The sequence below is a fragment of the Cyrtonyx montezumae genome, unplaced genomic scaffold, assembly GCF_038088225.1.
Source record: "Cyrtonyx montezumae isolate F1298 unplaced genomic scaffold, pur_monq_1.0 scaffold_3, whole genome shotgun sequence".
NCBI classification, from domain to species: Eukaryota; Metazoa; Chordata; class Aves; order Galliformes; family Odontophoridae; genus Cyrtonyx; species Cyrtonyx montezumae.
In genome coordinates, this window is record NW_027072034.1 from 112660947 (window position 1) to 112684392 (window position 23446).

The 23446-nt window shown below is 46.1% G+C and overlaps 1 protein-coding gene across 8 annotated transcripts in view; it reads left to right on the forward strand.

The window, feature by feature from the left end:
* Window positions 1–23446, forward strand: part of RBFOX2 (RNA binding fox-1 homolog 2) — a 153808-nt gene that overhangs the window by 16740 nt on the left and 113622 nt on the right. For all 8 annotated transcript variants that reach the window (XM_065743050.1, XM_065743049.1, XM_065743055.1 and 5 more), the window contains exon 2: window positions 14907–14957. In XM_065743050.1, coding sequence (XP_065599122.1) covers window positions 14907–14957 — 51 coding nt within the window. The remainder of the gene's footprint in view (window positions 1–14906; window positions 14958–23446) is intronic.

The window sequence follows — 23446 nt, forward strand, 5'->3', positions numbered from 1 at the left end:
GCTGGTCCCTGGGGAAGCTGCCTGTGACCACAGCTCTCTTCGGTCCTGGCTGATGGTGCTGGGATGGGGTTTCAGGTCCTCCTCCTGGCTGTTTTTTCACCTCTAATTGGATCATGTAAATCAGCTCTTTATCTCACCCTCTTTGTCCAGGATCTCCTTCTGCTGATGTTGTAAAATAAATCAGCTTTTTGCTGTTGGATTGATATATATATATTTTTTCCTCTTGATATTTAAAAACTAGAGCAAAATAGTGGTAACTGAGCTGTGACCGATAATTTCCATCAAAACCTGACTTCTGTAGTAGAAATCGTAAGCAAACAATTGAGTCCAAAGTGACAGAATTTATTTCATTCTTTCTGATACAGCCCACTGGGATTGCTGTGTATTGTTAAGTGCTTTGGGGTCCCTTGGGTCTGACAGATGTTAGAGAAAACAGAGCTCCCCCCCAGGGAGTGGACTGGGGGATTTCTTTCCTGCTCAGCATGGTCCCTCTGTAAACATGAGGTCTCCATGGCCTCAGCTTGGGAAGCTGGGGGTGGATGGTCTGTCCCTTGTGCCCCTCTGAGCTGCAGGGCATGCTGCTCCTTCAGAAGAGGTCCTGAAGCATGTGCAGAGAGGGGCAGCAGAGCTGTGAGGGGTCCAGAGAACAGGTCCTATGGAGAGTGGCTGAGGGATCTGGGGTTGTTCAATCTGAAGATGAACAGGCTCAGGGGAGGCCTTATTGCTCTCTACAACAACCTGAAAGGAGGTTGTGGTGAGCTGAGAGTTGGCATTTTCTTCCCAGGTAACAGCAATCGGATGAGGAGTGGCCTCAAGTTGCTCCAGTGGAGATTCAGGATGGATGTTAGGAAAAACTTCTTCTCAGAGCGGTGCTGCAGTGGCACAGGCTGCCCAGGGAGGTGGTGGGGTCACTGTCCATGGAGGTGTTTCAGAACCGTGTGGATGTGGCACCGAGGACATGGTCAGTGGGCATGGTAGGGGTGGGCTTATAATTGGACTGTATGATTTTAGTGATCTTTTTCAATCTTAGTGATTCTGGGAATCTATGATCACTTGCTGTGACAATTCTGCAGTGAGCGGCAGAGGGGACCTGACATGATTCCGTGCAGTGAGAAGCTGAACATAAACCCCAGGAAAGCCTGAATTGTCACTTGTGTCAGTGAACATTGACCGGTGATTGAATTAAAAGGCTGGGAGCAAGGGAGCAGGGGGTGGTGATGCCCTTTATGTCCTTTGTGCAGCTGGGGATGGAGAGAAATTGTGTGTTCCCTGACAGCAAAGAAGTGGGAAATGTCTGAATTGAGCTGCCTCTGCCTTTAAAGCTGGGTGAGAAGAAGGGAGAATCAAGTAGCACAGATGCCTTTCTGTGAGGCCTGCATGTGCCCATGCAGCAGCCGAGAGAAGGTGTTGGGGTCTGTGCAGGATGTTGGAAGTGTGGTTTTGCTGAGGACTGAAGCACTCAGTCCACTCAGTGGCAGGTTGGCTCGGGCTCTGGGTGGTGAGGCGTAGAAGCCACGGGTTGAGAAGGCGGGCTGTGTTTTAGCTCTTGTCTCTCAGCAGCAGAGAGCTGCAGCATGCTACCTGTTTTTGACTTGTGTAACAGCAATGGAAGAGGGAACTTCTCTTCCCTTCCACCTCCCCCCCTTCCCCCCCAGGAGATTTTTAACTCCTTCCAGAAAGCAGCAGATTTCCAGCTCCTTCCCCTGTGCTTCTGGTCTGACTGAAGAGCAACAGGAGCGAGAAGCAATCTCAGTCAACCTGTGATTTGCACATGCTGAGACCTTCTGCCCAATTATGTACAGTGCCTTTCTCTGCAGCTGAAAAAACAGCTTTTGCATGCAGTAGCAGCATCTCTGTGCAACTCCAGCATCTTCTTATATTTTTTCTGCTGCTGCTGCTGCTTTAAAGCTGCAAGTAATCCTCCGGGCACTGGTGCTGTCTTTTTGCTAGACTCTGACTGATGCAATGCTGTGTTCATGTTGGTTGGGATTTGGGAGGTTTGGTGTTTCACCCGGGAGGATTACAGGCTTCATTTTGACACAAACACAGCTATGCTACGAGTGGTAGTGTTGGTGCATCAACGCTCAATTTTTGGCACTGAGAAGCTGCTCTGTAAGTCAGGCACCTTTTGTAGGCCTTTCTTCTCTTCTGTGACAGCTTTTGTGCTGCAAATGCTCACTGCTGTTGGCTGTTGCTGAAAGGTCTAGGGGTCTGCCATGTTTTGGTTTTTGCCCAGTTCATTTGAAGATACGTGCAATACATGTGCATATTTTATGAACGTAACGCGTACACGTTGTCCTCTGCAGCCATAATTTGGATATTTTCTTGTAGTGAGTTAAACAATGTTTGTGCTTTCCTGTTCTGTTTCTCTCTCCAGGAAAAGGAGTACGTGCTCCTTCAAAATTTGCTTTTGGGAGTTTCTGTGCAACTTTTTAAAGGTAAACCAAAGGTTTTGATACTGTTTCTGTTAGAGCATGTGAAGTACCTTGTCTGCCTGCTGCTCCTGGGGAGTGATGAAAGCTGTGATGCTAGTGGGCTTTGAAAGTAGCCTGTTTGGCACTGTGACCTGTGTGAAAGCTCCCACAGCGATCTGCTCAGCCACTTGCATGGAGAACTGCAGCGTGTCAGGGGATGAAATTGTCAGCTCCAGGTTCTGTGTGATCTGGAGCTTCCTAAAAGCCTGAAGCTTTGTGCTGTCACTGTCACCATGCTGAAGTCCAGCTGGGAGGTAACGAAAGCATTAATAATTGAAGCCAGGTCATTTTCCATGTTGAGGCAGACTCTCTCAGCTCTTGGACTGTGCAGACCATGTTAGTGGAAGCTGTAGCAACTGGAAGGGATGCAGGATTATTTCTAAAATAACAACCATCTCTTGAGGAGGTGCAGTTCTAGGCTGCTTAATAGTGAAGTCTTCAACACGCCTCATCCTACCAGCAACACCCTCCCCAGCATCAGTCAATGCTTCAGCAGTTGGTCTTGTCAAATTGTTGGCATCCATGTGTCTGTATAGTGCGTGCAAGACATGAAGTAGGGCTTCACTCTTGGGAGCAGATGGAGGAGAAACAAGGCAATGCCCTTCCGTGCTACTGTGATTTTGAGGTTGGCTCAATCTGATTGTAAAAGCCATGCTCTTAAAAGAAGGTGTTTTGTATCAGCGTGTAGCTCAAGGGGGTTGAGCATTCATCTCTGTTACCAAGCGTGCAGAGGGAAGGAGCATCGAGAGCTGAATCTGTGGGGCTACAACTGGAGCTCTGAATAAAAATGTTGGCTGTATTTATGAAGAAACTTGACAAACAAAACCAAAGAAAGGCAGCGGTGCTTTGGCTGCTGTTTGCCCCGGTGCCTTTGGTCTGCCCTAGTATAGGAGCTTGCTACACCACCAGCAGCATCACTGTGCCTAATTTAAAATGTTTGTGTGCCTGTGGTGGGAAGGTCACTCCCTTTTTGTTTCCTTCAGATGGATGTGCCACATAGGAAGAAACACGATGCTGTAATTTCAGGAGCCGAGTGCTTTCAGATCTCTGCTGTTCTGCATTTCATCTCCAGGCCTGGGGAGGGAAATGGAACTTCTTAATGCAAATAAATCTCCTGGGGCTGCACACGGAAGAGGTTTTTAGACTAAATTGTGAAGGAAACAAGATTTATGTGAATGTGCTGTGACAATCCCTTCCCACGCACGCATGCTTACGAACCAAGCAGTAATTTCCATTGCATTTACAAGCTGGTGGGATTACAACGCTGCCGTGCTCCTAAAAGCACAAAACAGAGATGGGCTTGGGGAGGTCTGGATTAGGGCTGTGCTGGGGGAAAAGGCAGTCAGGATAGTGGATTGTGTATGTGGAGCAGTCACTGCTGATTGTTCTGCATGTGTGGAGCTGTGTGGCCTGTGACGTGGGCTGCTTTCCTGGTGGGGCACCACGTGAGGCTTGTACGTGGGGCTGGGGCTGCTGCAGGGAGGCTGAGCTGATCCCCACAGATCTGTAAGGAACCAGTTTGGGTTAGCCCTCTGCCGGACAAGGAGCTTGTTTATTGCATTGCCTGGAAGGCAGGGAATAGATGGGGCTTTGATGCTTTTGTGTGGCACTGCAGGAATGTTCTTTCTGTCTGGGAGTTTGAGACCTCTGGGGGTTGGTTGACTTCTTTCAGTGGCTTTAGATGATCTGTAGAGGCAACAGGGTGGAGCTGAGGCTCTGTGAGAGGCTGTTGGCTATTTCTGCAGCCTTCCCAGGCAGTAACTGAACTTAAAGCTGGTAAAATGAGGGGAAAATGCATTGCAGGGTTATGAAGTGCTGCAAAGAAGAGCTTTGTCCTTCTGTCCGGTCAGCAGAGCTTGGTCTCATGGGGTGCTGCAGCCTTGGTGGTTCAATGCTGTGTGACCATAAAGGTCTCTGACACCTGTCCTGATCTTCCCCAGGCCTGCTTTGTTTATGGCATCTCTTATTTAATTTCAGTCTTATTTTTGTGGCTGATAGCTGTATTTAAATTTCAAACTTACGGCAGTATAAGAATATCCAGTGCACGAGACTGCTGGCAGTCTCTCACTCTGTTTTTCCACTAATACATAAAGTTCTTGGCCTTTCTGGGTGGAATACAAGCTGCTTTTCCCTTATAAGCAGGACTAGTCCTCTGATCTGGGCCAAACGTGAGAATTCAGAGCACTTAGACATCTCGCTGGATCATTTTGCTCTGCACAGTGACACACTCTTTCTTTGGAATGCCTTCACTGTGGCTTGCCTCGCTCAGAGTGCAGTGAAATGGCAACAGCTATTGCGTATGGGTATGGTTAGGCATTTCTGGTAGCTTAGGCAGGATTTCTCCTTGTTGTATGCTTGGCAGAGGGGCACGCTCACATCTACCACGCTGGCATCCCAAGGCAGCTCTCTTCAACAGTAGTTGGCTTTGCAGGAGTAGCGAGGAGATTTGCATGGCAAAAGTGGATTCCACTGAGTCCTTGGTTAATGGTTGAGAGAACCTATGATTTTAAGGCTTTCTTTTTATGAACTGTCCTCTGATTATAGAGGGCCTCGGCATGTGGCAGCGTCTCATTCAGACTGCCTGTGGCTTGTGAAGAGATGGTGCTTGGTTATAGGGTGAGTGTAAGAGGAAGGCAAAGATGTGTTTTCTGTGGTGGAATGGCATTGTAGCGGCAATCAGTCATGTTACTCTTCATTTGTAATTGCTTAATTGGGATGTTGAAAGGTTAACTTTGATTTTGTTTTGATAGGTTTCTACATTTTTGTAGGCAAATGTGTAGCACTCGGATGTCTAATTAGAAGAAAAAAACCCTGAAAAATACCGATGTGTGGGAGAGAAGTGAATAAAGGTAAGGGCAAGGAGAGAGGGAAGGAACCCTGAAGGCTGCACTTTGTTGCGGAGGTGGCAGCCGTGGCAAGCTGTGTGCAGGGGAGTACCTCTGGAATAAACAAACTGCTCCAAGGTGATTTACTCTGTTGAAATTCAACAGTCACCACCTCTCCTTTTCCCCTTTAAAATACCAGCAAGCAGCCTGCAGGCAATGAGACGCCTCCCTGTCTCCAGAGCATATGGTGGGGTAAAGGCTGAGCCCTTTGGGATGGAGATGGCTCCTCCAGGCTGTGGCCTTTTTTGATTCCTGGCCCCTTTGCAATAGCATGGAGGCATTGCTGTTGTGGTGTGGTCTGTCTGCTTTGGGGCCTTTCCTCTTCAGATGAAACTAAAGCTCTTGCATGCATCTAGAACGTTTGCCATCATCCATGTGCTGATTTGGCCCAGAAAGCAGAGCTCCCGGGGCCAGCTGTCAGTGAGCGGGCAGCTCCCATTTGGGGATATTCTGGCTGCTGATGGATAGTGTCCAAGCTGGCCCTTGTATGTGCGACTAGTGCCCTCTGTACCTTTTCACAGTGCTGCACAGACATGAGGAGGGGTCTAATCCTTACATTCCCCCCTGCTGGGCCATCCTGGGATGACTCTCATGAGCAGAAAGGGCCACTGAGCCGTGAAGGGGGGCTCCTTCTCAGCCATAGACGCTCTTTTGTTTGCCACTGTTGCAGGAAGAGGAGCTTTCCAGGAGGGGGATGAAGAGGCCAGGCTTAATGGTCTTAAGAGTGACTTTTAAAATATTTTTTCTTCTTCTTTTTTTTTCCTTTTTTCTGGGAGGGAAGGCCTGAGAGTTGTTTCTCCCTAACTGTTTCCAGATGGTGCTGCTGGAACACAAAGATTACCAGTGTGTTTGGGATGGCAAGGACTGAGACCCCCCCACCCCCAGCGCTTCCTGTGCAGCTCCACAATCGTGCAGGCTTAATCAGAACCAGCCGTGGCTGTGGGGCTCAGATGAAGCCTGCCTTTTCCTCACCCCCAACCCTGCCACCTCCCTCCCCCAGGCTTTTTTAACCCCTCACTTCTCCATCTCCGACCCCTATGGCTTCTACCCGTTTCCTGGTTTGGTTGGTGGCCGTGGGTGCTGGTACCCGCGAGCTGCCATTGCCTGAGTGACCCCAAGAGATAATGTCTGTGGGGAGAGGAAGCAGTTTGTAAGGTGAATCTGGGAAAATCATCTCTGTAACTATCTAGGGCAGTTTATGCAATCAGGCCAGAGCACAGAAAATTTCTCTTGTGCCTATTTGCCTGCAGGACCTGGTATACAGCATGATTTTGGCCGAATTGTGTTGTTGTGCCACTCTGTCTTTTTTGTGCCAATTTCCCTGAAAGTAAGACAGATTTAATTTTATATTGCAGCCTCTTCACAGCCAACCCACAAATTAGTTTCAGCCTTCCCTTCTGCAAGTACTATAACAACTATAATTTCTTTCTGCAAAGTAAGAGTGCGTTTCTTTCCTTTTACCCTCTGAGCAACAATCTCTGAATATCTGCAAGATCAGCCGAGGAGTTTGTGATCCACTGACTTCCCTTGTCTGAGATGTGTCTTTTCCCATGTCTTGTTCCTTCCCATGTTTCCCGTCCCGTGTTCCTGGAAAAGCATAGGCAGAGAAACTGCCTGTGAAGACAGCACTCTGCTGTCCTCCTTACCTTGTGAAAGCTTGTGGGTGCTGTGTTTGAGCAAGCTAGATTCTTATGCCGTGAGCATATTGTCCTGTAATGAGTGGTTTAGAGGGCGTGAAAAGCTTCCCCAGCTGCATGTGGTAATTATGGCATGCAAAGGTGCCCCCCAGTGCTGGATTTTTAAAGCCTTGCTAGGAGTCCTGTTCTGTTCCTATTGAGTAGGAGTGGAAGGGAAGATGAGCTGCCATTTTAAAATGCTTCTGCCTACTAAAAAGAGGAGGAAAATCAATATTCTGTGCTATTGACTTCTGTGCATGCAGATTGTCCTTGTGTTTGCTGGATCATAGACGTCACGTTGTGCACAGTATTCCCAGGGGCTTTAACTTGTGCTAGATCTATTGTTGCCAGCATAGGTCATGGAGCAGCAGACAGGCTATATTTCCTCAGTGCCTCGAGCGGGGTGAAGATGCTGCCTTATGTGTCCAAAAAAATACACTTTGCACATTTAAATTACTTTCAATTAATGAAATCTCATCTCTTTGAGAAGCTGAAGACACCCCTTAGCTGATCTGGAAAATGAAAAACCCAGTTGGTGGAAAGCTGCTTCTGACCTCTAGTAAGCTGCTTCCATTATTAAAAATAAAAAAAAATAAAAGGTGGTGGGGGGGATCACATTGGAGGAGAGTCTGCATTGTTACATAGAACCTCAGTGAAATAATTCCATTTTAGCTCTTCCATTTTAGCTGTGGAAGCACGTTCTGTGTATGAAAATACCCCTCCTCTCTATAGTTACAGATGTCTGTATTATAATGTCACAGGTTTTAAGATGACAGCGTCCATGGGTGTGCATTTGTATACTTCTTGCATACTGCTGTCTTCATGTGCGGTTTGGTCAAATGCATATTTGTGTGCCTTCAGTTGTGCAGCATCTGTTATTACAAGCTAATTACCATTCCTGTAGTGTGTGTGTGTGTATATATTGTATATATAGAATTTCCCTGGTCAGAAGTGCCCCGAGGTTGGAATTAAGATATATGTATTTTGAATGCATATGAATAAAGGCGTGATTGTAAGAAGCAGAAATCGTAAGGCTATGTGTATATATGTTGTATTTGGAAGTTAAGCTTTTACTTTTATCCATTTATAGCAGTAGGAGTTTGTAAAAGAATGTAGGATGGGAGGAGGAAATACCTCACTGAAGCAGGGAATGGTGAAGATGTGGCAATGCCTCCTTCCTGCCACAGTCATATCGATAAGTTTGGGCAACTTCAGCACTGCTTTGTTCGACAGGGACATGGCCTTTCCCGAAAGTCACCCTGTTTTGTCTTACTGTCTACATCAGAGGCTCTCCTGGCTAATTGCTCCAAACCATTCAAATCCTGGTCAGGGCAGAAGGCTATTTTTATTAATCTGACATCACCTTCCTTTCTCGTCTCTGCTGTGTCACAGGGTAGCAAAACAACCTCGGGCTGGGTCCCTGCCCTCCAGAGCGCGTCTCCTGGCGTGTGCCGCTCTGCTCCTCAGCCTGCTTCCCGCTCAGGGACCGGGTGCTCCCTTCTGCCAGCCTTGCTGTCATCCTCCTGCCCGTGGTGGCCAGAAGGGAGCCTGCAAACTACGGGCTGTGTGCTCTGGTGGTTGCCTGGGAAAAAGGAGAGCTGCTTGTACCGTCACGAAGGAGCAGGGGAAGGGAGGCAGGAGGCCACGGGCTGTCTCTTTTTATTTAATTTTCTGTTCTTCCTGGCAGAGTCTCAGCCCACCACCTTCAGTACAGCTCGAGCTACAGCCTGGCGGGACACATGTGGCAAGGTGGCAGCCATGCAGGGAAACTGTGCGGCCTCGCTGGTGTATGGGGGCTGGCCTGCAACTGCCCTGTGCAACACTGCTTCCTGAGCTTTGGAAGGGAAGGAATGCCCTTCCCGGGCATTTTAGGAATGTTGAAAGACATCTGTCCTGGGTGGAAGACCTGGGTGGCTGCTCCCCAAGGGCTCCGTGGCACTGTGAGGAGGCGGGAGGCCCTCCATGGCCCACAGCCACAAGGGATGGCCTCACTGCCTGCTCTCCCAGCCCACTCACTCAGGCTACTCCTGAAAAGTCTGTATTTTTAGGATAAGGGGAAAACTTGGAGGGGGCGGGCCCAGCTGGAGGCTGCTGTTGCTGTGGCAACAGGCCAGAATTCCAGGAAGGAAGAGGGCCTGGATGGGCCTCCGGCCTCCAGGCCCCAGTGGAGCCCATGGCAGCTGTGCCTCTGGTGTTCCTTCCCTCAAAGCACAGCCTGGGTAATTCAGATATGGAAAGCCAGAGCCATGTGAGCCAGTGCTTGTCCTCCAAGTGAACAAGGACAGCGGTTTGCAGCATGCTTGTTGCAGCGCCTTTTATCAAAATATCTTGCTTTAAGTCCCCCAAACACAATCTAGAATAAAGGAGGATGAGTAAGGATTAAAGACATCTCTGTAAGCATGAGCTATTGATGTCAGGATGCTAACTAGGAAGTGGATAAATGGAGGTTCTCTGCTGGATGATATCTACGTGGTTGGAATCTGTCCAAAGCTGAGATCCAAATTTAATTGAAAGTGAAGACAGTTGAAGCGAAGTGTCCCACACTATAGATGCAGTTATTGGAACTGCAGAGTGATTAGCGAGAGCTATATATCAAATTAGGGTAAGTATCAAGGGAAAAGGGTGACATTAAGATCCATTTAAAAACTACTTTAGTTCAGTTTTTTCATTAATAATCAGTAGTTCAACTATGGATGCTGCTTTTCCCATTAATTTTATCCACAGATTGAGGTAGGGAAATGGCATAAACAATCAAGAGGGCAAACTAAATGCACTTGGGAAAAGAAGCAGCTATTTCCTGTTTGCTTGCGTGCAGAGATTTGTACGAGGAAGGGTCTAATGAAAGCATACCTGTTTTCCTGGGAGCTGATAATAAGGTCAAAGAATTTGCCATTTTACTACTGCCTCACTACAACTGAAGCACTGAAATATCCATTTAGAGCCCACACCCCTCAAAGCTTGGGGTTTCTGTCTGTCCCGCTGTGTAAGATGTAAAGCACAGAGGACGGTGAAACCACTGAGCTGCAGAGAACGGTGCTGGGATTTCTGTTCTGGCTCACAAACGTTACTTTTTCACAGCTGTCACTTTCAGATTAATAGCTTAGTTGCCAGTGCTTTTTTCAGCCTCTTTTTGTGCACATCTTATTCTTTGTGTTCTGGAAAAGTGGCTTCTATTTGTCTAGCTCAAGTCCCTGATAAATGGGTAGCTTTTGCTATCTTTTGCACTTCAAAATCCCATCTTGCTTTCAGATGAAAGAAGTAACTTTCTGTTGCCTTTATGTCCTTGCTCTGGTAGTCCTGGGATTCCCGGCTTCCTGGGGCTCACCCTCCACATGTCTGTCCCAGCCTCATGGCTGCTGTGCTGGTGGGATCTCCTGAGGCAGCCGGAGCAGAGGAAAATGAGCTGTTTTGTCTCAGCTGTGCTGTTGCTGCCCAGACCCCAAGAGGTGGTTGTGAATTTGCATTAACTTCACTCTGCTTTTCCCAGCACTGTCGAGAAAGCAGGCATCCTGCAAACCCAGCGGAGTGATGGCTTGGTCTTATTTCTGAGGTTCTCTTTACAACAGAAGGGGCTTGCTGTTTCAAGATGGAGTTTGAATTCAATGGGAAATCAATTCTCTGGCTTGGGAAATATGGATTAACTTACTGAGCTAATAGTGCCTGGTAGTGCAGCTTTAACCTTGCAGGCTTTAGGCTTAGTTTGGCAGTCAAGAAAATTCCTTATCAGGCTTCTCTGATTGTCGAGTCTGGCAAAATGAGTCTGGGATGTAAAATTAATTTGTTCTGGGGTCAAGTTAGGTCAAAGAGAATTACTTCCTCTTTAAGTGAAAATTTAGCTTTATTTTAAAGGAAAGAGAGAGGAGGCTTTTAGGCCTTCCCTGATCCATTACAGCTATGACATATCTTCTAGATGACCAACTCTGCTCCAGTCCTCTCTGGCCTTTCTTAAGCTAGCGACACACGCAGAGCTGATCATTCCTTACTGATGTCCTGGTTTACGGTCAACTCCTTGTGTTTTCAAGATTTGTTGAATTTGTTAGCTTCTAAAATTTCTCAGATTGAGGAAAACACCCTCAAAATTCTGTCAAAAAGAAAAGAGGTAATTGCACTTGTGATAGCGAGGCTGGAATATTAAGGATTGGGAGAAATGTGAAGTAAGGTAGGTTTAAGTCTTAGTGGGCTGGACTGAATCGTGGTTATCACTTTTGTTCAGTCCAGTTGGCCAGCCCAGAGAAGAAGACTGTTCTCAGAGTACAGAATGGAAGTGTGGAAGCCTATGAGTGAGACTGTCAATACGGTTGGCATAAAATCATGATGTCTGCTGCAGAAATCTGATGTACTGTATTATTGTCTATTTTTCTCTCTCTGCTCTAAAGCAAATTGCAAGTACCTGAGAAATGTCTTTCAGTGGTAAACAAAGTAATGAAACATCCCAGTGGCGGTTTGATCTGATTTGGCAGGCTAGCACTGCCTAACTCGATTTCTCTGTGAATGTCTGGTTGCATGGTGGTAGGGAAAGAAATAGGTAATTGCTGGGAGACAGCAAGTTAGCTGGGGTTTCCATCTCCCACCAGGCTGCTGAGGGAGTGAGGAACCCTGCATGCTTGAGGGGAGGGCATGTACATGTGATAAATGTTCTCACCCTGTTTTTTCACCTGTGTTTTGTGAGATGAGTTTGGTGTGTCAGAAGGCTGGTGATGCGGCCATATCCCCACTCTGCTGCCTGCAATCCCCTTACTCCCTAACAGAGCTCTTTCTGGATGCTCTGCACTGTCCCATCCCAGGCACAGGAGTTTAACTCCTTCACTTTCTGCTCTGTTTAGTTTACAACAAAAGCCAGCTCCGTATGGAATAATCATGCAGCAGGCCCTGGATTCACCATTAGTGACCTGTAAAATTGGCAGCGCTGGAGATTATTGGCGGGAGACAGTTTCCCTAGGCGCTTCCTGCCTGCTCTTGGAGAGCGAGGTTCAATTAGAGCAATGATATGCACAGCAGGGATTTTGCAAATAGTTCAGTACTTTATGGCAGTCTTGCTGTATGAAAGGCAGAGATAGCTTTGGCCCTCTAGTGACCTTAATGTTCCAGCTGCTACCCTCTTTCTAACCTCTGCTTTTTCCAAGCTCTTGCTTCCCAGAGTATCCGCCTTTCTCCTTTTCCTTTACCTTTTGTTGTAATGGTATCCCTCAAATATTTTTTCTCTGCCATTTGTAGATTTTGTCCTGAAAACCAACGTGGAGCTTGATGGCTCTGTTTTCTTCCAGTGGATTTTTTTCTTCTTCTTTCTTTTAGATGTCTTATGTGCCGTGGATGATCATTAGATCTCTATGAGCACATCTCGTTACCTTTTCGCACTCCTGTGGTGTGCTTCTACTCATAAAAATATTCCCTTTCTGAAAGTTATTTCTCTGCATTCAGGTCCTTCATTTTCAGGAATCTCACAAAGTTTTTGGGATGGTCTCTTTTCTGTCACTGCTTTGTGAGGACCGTTCATTTCCTTAGTCCTCAATGTGATAAATAACATCATCCTAAAAAATCCAATTCCTGTTTCCCTTTATTATTATGTTCTATTTGTGTTCACTGTCTATATCTTCAGCAGCTGTAGAGGTATCTTCTCCATTTATTCCTACTCACCGTGTATTCAAGGAGTTGTTGGCACATGTGCATGTTCAAAGCACTGACCTTCCACGTGTGTGTTCAAAGTGCTGTTCAGACTGGTCCTGGAACAGTCTCACAGGAGAGGAGAAATAGGAGGTGGATGTTTATTGCACTCATCTAGGTTGGTAGACTGTGTGGGAGAAGCATCAATCAAAGTGTTTTCTTGCAGTGTGCACTTACAGAGAGGGGATGGAGGAAGTAATAGCTGTGCATTTCATAGAATCACAGAAACGTTTTGGTTGGAAAGAGCCATGAGCTCACCTGGTCCAACCTCCAGCCCATCCCCACCGTGCCCACTGACCATGTCCTCAGTGCCACATCCACACAGTTCTGGAACACCTCTATCACCCTCCTTGAGCAGCCTGTTGATATTGCTTGGTTTTTAATTGGGTTCACGGTTAAAGCCCAAATGCTAGGTTACTCTGTAGTACCAGAGCTGTCTCCTCTTGCTTCTTCAGGTCACTGTGTGCTTGCTTCTTCTGGTCTGTATTTGTGGAGTTTTGTACTTTACTTGCTCGCTGGCTGTTAGTGCTTGAGAAGAATGTACTCACAGGGCGGTCCATGTAATTAATGACTGTGAATCCCCCAAACTGGCTGCCAGAAATTGTGCTGTCCTTGAAGCTCATATATCCTGCGTGTTGCCCCAGCTGTAGTGTGAGAGCCTGAAGATGAAGTTAGATGTTTCCTGGCAAGTTTCCGCAGACAATCCCCTGGGCAGATTTGAAGTGAAGAGAGGGAGGACGGATGCAAACTTAAAATAGCATTGCTAGGCCCTGTATTGAATTATTAGCGTCTTGCTCTTTAGCAGATGTTGTGTTAAAGCATTTGTGTGTAAACTGTGAAATTATGCCTGTGGTCGCGTGTCCTGCGTGGGGTAGCAGCTGCCTCTCCGGTAGGAGCTGGCAGGTGGGAGCTGAATATCCCGGTGCCAGGAAAACAAAACCTGAAGGATCTCTACAAAAAGGTCTGAAGGTAGCTGAGATACGTGATCGCTGTCAGCTACAGGTCCAGCATAACTTTGCTTTTGACCGCTGGGAATTGTCTTGCTGCGCTTGGTCGGCGTCTCTCCCCTCTCCAGGAGCTGCTGTAGAAAGTGCAGAGCTGGCTTAGGAGTTTCTCCTTGTCAGCCGTAACAAGATAGAGGAATGGACTTGGAAACTGACTGTGGAGGACTGCTGGTCTCCTGTCCTCCCAGCCTTCTGCAGGGAGCTGCTCACAAGTTGGCATGGGTACGTGTGTGGAGCCAGGAGTTGGACCTGATGGTCCTTGTTCCCTCCTTCTAACTCAGTTTGTTTTGGTTCTATGAAATAGACTCTGCGCAATTTAGTTTAGCCTCCCCTCAGGGTGAAGGATGCATACATAGGGCACATGTCTGTGACCTCTGTCTGTTTTGAATAAGGAAGTGTTGGAAGAAGAATATTGGAGAAGAAATTAAGACTGAGAAATAAGCAGAAATTAATGATTAGGAATTATCATGAGCTGTGTTATTTTAATCCCTGCTGCACTGGTAAAATACAGAAGAGTCTGGGAATTTAATGGAGAAATTCTGGAGGTGTTGGAGGTTCATATGTTCCCAAAGAGCAAGGTGATACTAATATGAGGAATGTGGGCTTAGGATCCCTTCGGGGTGAAGGAAGAAAGTCTAGAGGATTGATTTCCTATCGTGTAAGGCATTGCTTAAGCTTGGAAGGGTAACTGAAGTTGCAGTAACTGCTTTTTGAGCTTGTGTTAAGCTATTAGTGTAGTTTTTGAAAAGGAGAAAATTGACATTTCTTTTATGACTAATGTTTAGGGAAACATTTGTTCAAGACAGGGTGACATGGGCAGCAGCTTCTGTCATTTCTTGTTTTGTTTTGTTTGGTTTTCCTGATGGTGAATGCTGTTTGCATATAAGAATTATTTGGAAATAATTTAAAAATGATACGCACTTGAAATTGCAGGGGGTAAGGTACTTCATGCTTATTTTTATGGCTTTGATTTTTTTATTCATTTATTTTCCTTTTGTACAACTCAGCAATATGTAGGTGAAAATGAATCTTAGGCATTTTGGCATACACGGGTAACAGGAAGTTAGCAGAGGGCTTTAATCTTCGCTCTCTCTTCCCCTGTTTCATGCACGTTCTTGTTTTTGGCTGAGTTAAGACAGACCTGTAATTACTTGGTTTCCATTCCTTGTAACCACTACATTCACTCTTTGTTTTCTTGTCTTGCAGAACGAGCCTCTGACTTCAGGTTATCATGGATACCCAGCAAGAGACAATCAAGTAAGAGTCTGATTGCAGTAAACGTGTGCGTGCGTTTCTGTACACTTGTGGATGTTTTGTCTGACAGCTTCCTGACCATCTTGTTAAGGAGTGGAAATTATTTTGTTCTGTTGTGCGGTGCTTGTGGAGATAGAGATGGTGAATTGAATGTGGCCTCCAGCAGTATGTGGCAACGTGCCTGGTGAGGAGTTAAAAATGATCCGCGTTACTGGTGGCTCAGGAAATTCTTTATTCTTAAATATTTTGTAGCTTAAAATACCCATCCTAAGCTCCCACTGTATCTCCTCAGAGTTAACGAATGCAGATGTTTAGTGTTCCCCTGTTTTACTGTGGGAATTCCAGCATCAGGGGAGCAAGACAACAGTAAATTTGAGAGCCTCCTGTGCTAGCTTTTTTTGGTGGAGTGGGGAATGCCATGCCCCACCGGGTTGTTCTAGTTTCTATGAACTTCTCTCACCTTCCTTTCGTGTCCTGCAGGGCTCCTGCCCCTTGCTCTCATTCAGGGTATTCTCATTCTGCAGCAGTAAAAAAAATCATTCTGTTCAGTGCATTGCATCTATAAGCATTCTCTCGCATCCTAGCAGAAGGCAGAGAAATCCCAGTTGATGAATCTGTGCAAGGGAAGGAGGAGATGTTTTGGAACAAATGAAATTTAATGGATTATAAGATACAACTGTCACGCGTTAAATCTCCCTTCTTGGAATGGAGGTGCTTTTTTTTTTTTCCTATTCAGTTTTCTATGCTGCAAAGCAGAGCACGAACCAGTGTAACAGGAAATTAATATGCACAGAAAATCAATAATGCAGCACATTTCAGTAATGAACAAATAAACAAATTTAAAAAAAAAACTAAAATCAAGTTCTTTAATACTCTCAGGTACTGCTATATAAAGAAAGTGATTTTCATCATGTCTTGATGAGGCCTGGGTGTATGTAGCAGCAGCTTAGAGGGAGATATTTTTGTAAAGGAACTGCAGCACAGTGCAGCATCAGCAATTGAAGAGCTCAAGCCTTTGGTGCTTGTAATTGTGTGTATGAACTTCAGTGTAGGAGGGAGTTACTCAGAATGCCTATTGGGATATACTAAACTGTTAACCACCACAAATAGATAATATGTGCTGGGATGCTCTGGGAGTTGTGTTCCTACTTATCCAGGCTAAGTAAGGAATGCCAGCGTTGAGAGTCAGAGCCGGTCCCGGCTCCTTAAAGCAGTTCCCATCTGCTTTCAGTTTTTCCATTCTGGTAGCAGTGTCTGCACTGTATTTTGTGTTTCACTGTACCCATGTAGGAGCGCTTTGGGAGTCACTAAGCTTCAGTTTCACTTGAGTGTTTTCATTTTAGCAAACAGTTAAAACATAAATATATATGTTTATCTCTTCTAGGTAATATCTTGATCTGTGGTAAAACTTTTTCCTTCCTTCGTGGCCCTGAAGCAGATTAAATTCAGGTCTGGTTTTCGCTAATGAGGTTCCAAGGCTTTTAGCTAATCTGATTGGGAGCCTCTAAGATGATAGCAGCAGAAGGATGGCCTCTCTTGCCACAGGCTGGGGCTGGTGTGGGAGAGGCAGCGCTGCCTGATGCATTGCTTGCTTTTCTGCACTCAGGAGGGAGGAAGGAAGTGGTGTGAGATTGTGTGCATCCTGACCCTGTAACAAAGTAATTATGAGATGTAGGAACTATTGTGTCACATTTCTCCCTGTCATCAGCTTAGGAACTGGATGTGCGCTGGAAAGTGTAAGTCTGTGTGTCTTGCTCTTTGCCATTACACTTATTTGTAAATACAGGTACTGTACTTTCCTATTGCACTTCTTTGTTATAAATACTGTGATTTTTACCACAATGTTTTCCTTAGCAGAAGCAGCAGAGCTGAGGTTTATTTTCAGGGCACTTTGCTGTGTGACCACAGTAATCCTGCTCAAAATTCTCTGGATATAACTTACCCTTTCTTTCAACTCACATAGCATCCTCTTCCTTCACTTCATTTGTATGTCCTTTTCCTTCCTTTCAGCCCTCGGTTCCACTAATTGCTGGCTGCAAACCTTTCACGATGCTGTTTTTACACCCTCTAGTGGTTAAACCGTACCCAGATGTTCCAGATTATTACAGTTTTTCATCCTACCACTGGAAATCAGTGATTGGTTTGAGTCCTTGCTTTGGCCATTTGGGAATGCTTAGGTCTACAGTACAAAGTTTATCTTGTATCCTTTCCCAAATATTTAAGTGTTCTGTCATCGTCACGCATGGGCAAGCAGCACTGAGGCAAAGCAGACGGGTTCATGCTGAGGCTGGATTTCTCTTAATTGAGGTGTTGCATGATTGCTTTAAGACAGCCCATAGCACAGCCCCTCTGTTCCTTGCCCGTCCTGCCAGAATACCTTCGTGTGGTAATAGGCCTTGAGGTTCATGAGTGTTAAATCTGCATGGTAAAACTTTTCATAAAATGAGAATGCTTTCTGTTGCTGTTAATGTTGCACTACTGGGGCTGTTAAAGCTGTATGAGGAGCTGAAAAGCACACTGGGACTGTCCTCCAGAATTCAGGGTTTGTTCTGTGGACATATAATGCATGCACAGGCATGGCAGGATGCCCCTGCTTTTCCCAGTGCTAGACTGATGGCAAGAACGAAGCATTCTGTGAAGGGAGAATATGGGAAGCATTAGCATAATGCTGTTAACAGAGATGAAAACCAAGTCTTTTGGTGAAGAGAGCTTATTCTCTGGGGACTGTTCAGTTCTGTATCCCTCTGTTGGGCCTGCCAGCAAAATGGTGTTTCTTTTTTTGTAACATGAGTGCCTGCCTGAAATGCAGTGAAGCAAGACTTCTTTGCTTCATTTCCCAAGCTGTGACAAACTGCTCTGAGATACTACGAGTTTGTCTCAACATGTAAAATGACTAGTGCAGCTATACTGATATAACTTTTACGTACAGACACACTCATTGGAGCACTCTGCCTCTGGAAAGCTGTTCCATGCTAAGTATGCCAGCTTGTTTTATATATAACTAAGGCCAATGTCTTACTGCTTTAGTGCTTTTCATGTGTATTAGACACCGTATCTGAAATCTGTGTGAGTTACTGCTGAATACTGGCACTTCTGTGGCAGCATTTGGCAGCTGCGCAGTTAAGTATGTTCTCTAGTAGGAAGCAAAATGAGCAAGAACACCTTGTTCAGCTCCCATTGAAGGGAAGAGAGGAGGAGAGAGAGTTTATGCAAGCAGGAGGTAATTGCACACACCCACAGCTGGGTCAGGATGTTAGAGCTGTTACACCTTTTCTGTTATGGGAAGTGATTCTCAGCCATCACAGCAGGTTAGGATGTTAATTTGAAGCCTCTTTTTAAAAGCTTGTACTTCTGTGAGTGCCATTCTGAAATTAAACTGGGCCATTGGCTTGGTACTAATGTGGTGGAAACGTCGTTACCTGTCACAAGTGACACTTCCTTCTGCAGCATAATTTCAGAGGCTGATCTACCATCTGAGTGCTTACCAGGCCTGACCTGTCGTTCCCGTGTATGTAGATGAGCCTGTAGCCTAGAGTAGCCTGGGTGCCCATGGCAACTACTAGGAACAGCTTTATCACCATCCCTTCCACTGGAGTTCAAGCTTAAGGTGAAATGCTATTAAATCCTCTCCAATTGTCAGCCTGTTCCCCTGGGTTGCTGCTTGCTTGCTGCGTTGCTGCAGTCTGTTGGAGCATCGCAGGCACCAGCAGGCTGCCTGTGCTCCCTCTCTGTAGCTGAGAGCAGGTCTGGGAGAACAGCATAGCAGTCTGTGAGAACAGGAAGCCTTCCCTCTTGCCTTCCTTCTGTTTATTTTCATTGCATGGCACCCTCTTAGTGTGAGGAGCTCAGCAAGGAAGCCCTTCATCCTGAGATGCAAGGGAGGTATGAGCTCCCACAGCGATGTGTGGCAGTGGGGTGGGGCCTTTCTCTGGAGGCACTGCTGCTCCCCTCCCTCTCTGGCAGAGTGCTCAAGGGGAATCCTCTGGCCTTTTGTCTGAGGGCTCCAGGCTTCCTTTATCCATCTTCCTCCTCTCTCTGTTATGTGGATGATGTGTGAATCTGGGGATATCACAACTTGCTTAGCAGATTGGTGGTTCAATAGGGACCTCCTGCACCTGGGTCAGGGCAATCCTAAACACAGATACAGGATGGGCGAAGATGGCTTGAGAGTAGCCCTGAGGAGAAGGATTTGGGGGTGTTGGCTGATGAAAGACTCAACATGAGCCAGCAATGTGTGCTTGCAGCCTGGAAGGCCAACGCTATCGTTGGTTGTATCAAGAGAAGTGTGAGCAGCAGGTCGAGGGAAGTGATTCTGCCCCTCTATTCTGCTCTTTTGGGACTCCAGCTGGACTACTGCATCCATTTCTGGGGCCCTCAACACAAGAAGGACATGGAGCTGTTGGAGCAGGACCAGGGGAGGCCCACAAAGATGATCAGAGGGCTCCTCCATCCTTCGTATTTATTTATTTTTAAATGCCATGTCTAGGGGAAAATGGCTTGCCACTTGTTTGTCGTTATTTGTTCAGTGGTAGCACCAACCACGGTCTTTCTGAAGAGCTTAAATCTTCAAGCAGTGTTCCTGAAAACCAGTTTGGTTTTTAATTTGTTGTCCTATTTGTATCTGATATGGAAATAAACCGTCTAGTGAGTATGCTAACTTACTATGCAAGCAGTAGGATTGCAGCAGAAGTGTTATGTTATTAAGGAGCTGAAAGGGAGGGTTGATGTTTATGGGTTTTAGGTTTGTTTGCCACTTAACTTTACACTTAAGGTTTGAGTGAAGTATATTTAATGCAAGTCCTTAAACTGAGGAACAGAGGGGAGGAATAAAAGCCTTAAAATTTAAAAACCTTTTGAGTGAAGAGTCAGGACAAAGATCAGGAAATTCTCTGTATAACATGGAGAAGGCCTGTCTTAATGAAGGAAAAAAAAGAGTGGTTAAAGTTGAATGAGGAGTTGGTTAGGGACTGAAGTTCAGGCAAATGCAATTGTGGATGAGTTGGAAGAGGAAGGATAAGCTCCACTAAGACCTCTCCAGTAATCTTTTTCCTCAAATTCAGAGCTGTCTTGGGAAGTTAGCTTGGTTGATCACTTGAAGCAATAAGAAGTGGTTCCTGTCTTTTTTTTTTTCTGTTTTTTTTTTTTTCTCTCAAGCCCTGAGAAGCTGCAGGTAAGATACAGCAGTGGAGATTACTAGAAGTTTTAGCATGTACACTGCTAAATACTGAGCTTATTATAAACCTGCTGTCTGAAATTATGCTCTGTCCTGCATAATTGTTGCTATTTGCCCCTAAGCCTCTCCTTTCTTTTCAACTTATCTCCTGCTATAAATACTCATCCAAAGGTTTAAGTAGTACGTGAGCAAGCATATTGTCTTGTAGCTGACACAAGTCCTGCAAACGGATCACTCTGACCATACATTTATTTCTCTTTTCTATGATGTCTGCTGCCTTCTTAACTTCTTCTGAATGCAAAGTAGGGATTCCTTTCCTTGCAAAACTTAAGTACCTTTCACAGACACCTTCAGCAAGCTCTGCGTCAGTGTGCCTCACCTGCTACTCGATAACAACAGCAAACAAATTATGAAGAAAAGTTGGATGAGAGGGAGAAAACGAGAAGTGCATGTAATTCAAATACATGGAAAGACTTCCTGACAGTAAGATCCTTTAGTCCTGTAAACAGTTGCTCAAGGGAAGTAATCATTACCTTGCAGATGAATAGTCCGGCCAAAGCTCTGGAGCTGCAAGGCGTTGGCAGGAAATAGGCTGGATGATGTCATGTAAATTCCTTTCATGTTTGAGTTCTCTGATTCAAGCAATTTCTCATCTCTGCTTGGGGTCAAAGAGAGGAGATGTGAGTCATCGTTCTTGGGAGAGGACCAGGAGACCACTTTTTTTGTTCTGTGATGTACTTTTTGACCGTTGGGGTGTTACCCAATGCCTGCAGGGGTCTTGGAGCCTCCCAGCCCACCAGTTAGTTTGGTGATGGGACACATTTTGTTTAGATTTCCTCCTTCTGAACAGTTACAGGAGCGTTGGAGATCATGTCATGTATGTCAGATGAGGTCTGTAAAATGATCCTGCTTGGTAAGACCAAACGGTGGAGAGAAAACAGCTTCTTGACGGATATTACATCATACTGAAGAACATAAACATGGCTGTTCTGGGCTGGACAGAAGGTTTCTGCGTTCCAGTGTTCTGTCTTTGACAGCATCTAATGGCAAGTACTTAAAGCACAGGGAGCAGTGCCAAGATTCCGCAATACTTCCCCTCCTCTATCCTCTTTAAGCTGTCCATTGGCTTTGGGATTTCCTGGCCATAGATTTCTCCTGAGGTCCCCTACGATAGATTGAATAAAGCAAAATCTAAATGGTTTCTGAGGCTGCCTAAGTCTTTGGCATCTACAACATCCTGTGGCGGTGAGCCCTGCACTTCAGGTGTGTTTTATGAGGAGGGGGAATATGTCCTGCGCACAGCTCATTTAAAACTGAATTGTTTTGGAAGCTGTTGGGTGAGGGAATGGAACAATCTGAAGGGGGTGGCTTAGGGTCCTCAGTTTCTGGGTGTATCCACAGCTGCACCATTGTATGCAGAGTTGTAGAATATCCTGAGTTGGAAGAGACCACAGGGATTGTAGAGGCAAACTCCTGGCTGTGCTCAGCACCGCCTGCAATTCAAGCGTCGTCTCCAACGCTCCTTGTACTCCGGCACTCAGGGCTGTGCCCCACTGCCCTGGGCAGCCTGCTCCATGCCCACCGCTCTCTGATGCAGCCCCCCCCCCAGCTGCCCCTCCCCTGACACAGCTCCGTGCCGTCCCCTCGGGCCCTGTCGCTGTCACACAGAGCTGAGCTCAGCGCTGCCTTCTGCTCCCTGTGAGAGCTGCAGCCGCCATGGGGGCCCCCCTCAGCTCCCCATCCAGGGGAGCCCTGCGTGCTGCGGGCCGGGGCCGAGCGCTGCCAGGAGGGGGCGCCCTGCGCCGCTCTGTGCGCGGAGCGCGACTGCGGGGAGCGCCGAGAGAAGGGATGGGCCGTGAGGCTGCCCCAGCGGTTCTTCGGGAGGGATCTCCTCCTCCGTGCCTCTTGTGCAGGGTTTCGTTGTGTGCGAGTGAAAAATAAATAATAGTCCTCCATCCTTTGTATTTATTTATTTTTATAGGGAGGGTAGAGACCCCGAGGGATGCAGCCAGTCGGTGTAGTTCCCAGATGCCGACAGAGATCTGATGCTTTACTAAAGGAAATTAAGGCAACAGCAGACATACGTTGGTAATTTTTAAGGACCAATCATGTCGCATCAGTTTAATTTCCCCCTTTGACGTGGCAGCAGCCCTGGCAGATGGAGAAAGCCACTGGCTTTGGATCGAGTCTGGGCTGACCTTTACGTACACTGGGCAAATGGAAGGTGGAATTAAGAAGTGGCCGAGCACCTCCTTGGAAAGCCACGTCTGGAGTAATTATGTCATGGTTTTCTGTGTGTGTGTGTTATCTGGAGTCTCAGCATGGTCTGTCCTGGCTGCCATGCCCTTCTGTGCTTTTCATCAGCCATCAGTGACAGAATATATATATATATATATATATATATGTGTGTGTATATGTGGAGTTCTGGCAGCCTTTAGAAGGCAGGAATAGATGTCAAAATGATTGTGATAAATTGAAGAAGTGGTCTGAAATCCAACAGTGTTGAAATTCAATAAAACCAAGCTGTATTAACAAAGGGAACTGAATACACAATGTAAAATGGAGAGTAGCTGGCTAAGCAGTAATATCGAAGGAAACATCTCTGGTAACAGAAGATAACAAACTGAATACGTGGTGCTGGGTTTTTTTTGTGTTTTTAAGAACCTGGAACGTCTTTTCAGCTATGTCAAGTAACTACAGAAGGTAATTATTCTTCAGAGCTCAGCACAGTGAGTTGAGCCCTAGTTTTAGGAAAGATGCAGACAGAATTTGGAAAACATCCATGGAAGATCAAGGAAAAGAGGCTTAGATAGCATGATAAATGAAGAAAATATTGAAGTTGTTCCTTCTTTAAAAGCAGGAAAAAAATAAAAGAAGAAAGAACAGAGCGAGGATGGGGTTTGATTATTTACTGTGCCTACTGAAGGCAGCTTAATTTGCACCAAGGTCTAAATTGAGTATTACAGGGTGAAACATTTTCTGTTTCCACGCAATGAAGCACTGGAGCAGGGTAATTTTAGGGGACCAGAGTTGCTGTTTCTTGGAGTCTGTAATAACAAGTTAGGCAATTTCTGATGGATGCTTGTCTAAACATGCTCTGAGCTGCCTCTGAGCGTGGAGGACCTCTCGTCTCCCCTGCCCAGTGTTAGCATTATTCTGTGACGGTCAAAAACCAGTTGTTACCAGATGCATAATTCCACAGCTGTATGACTGCGGTTGTTTTGGACCTTTCCTCATTTTGGGGGTGTCTAAATTTTAAGATAAAGAGGCTTCTTTGCTGCTGTATGGTGTTACAATTGGCAAGTCTTTCCTTTGCGAC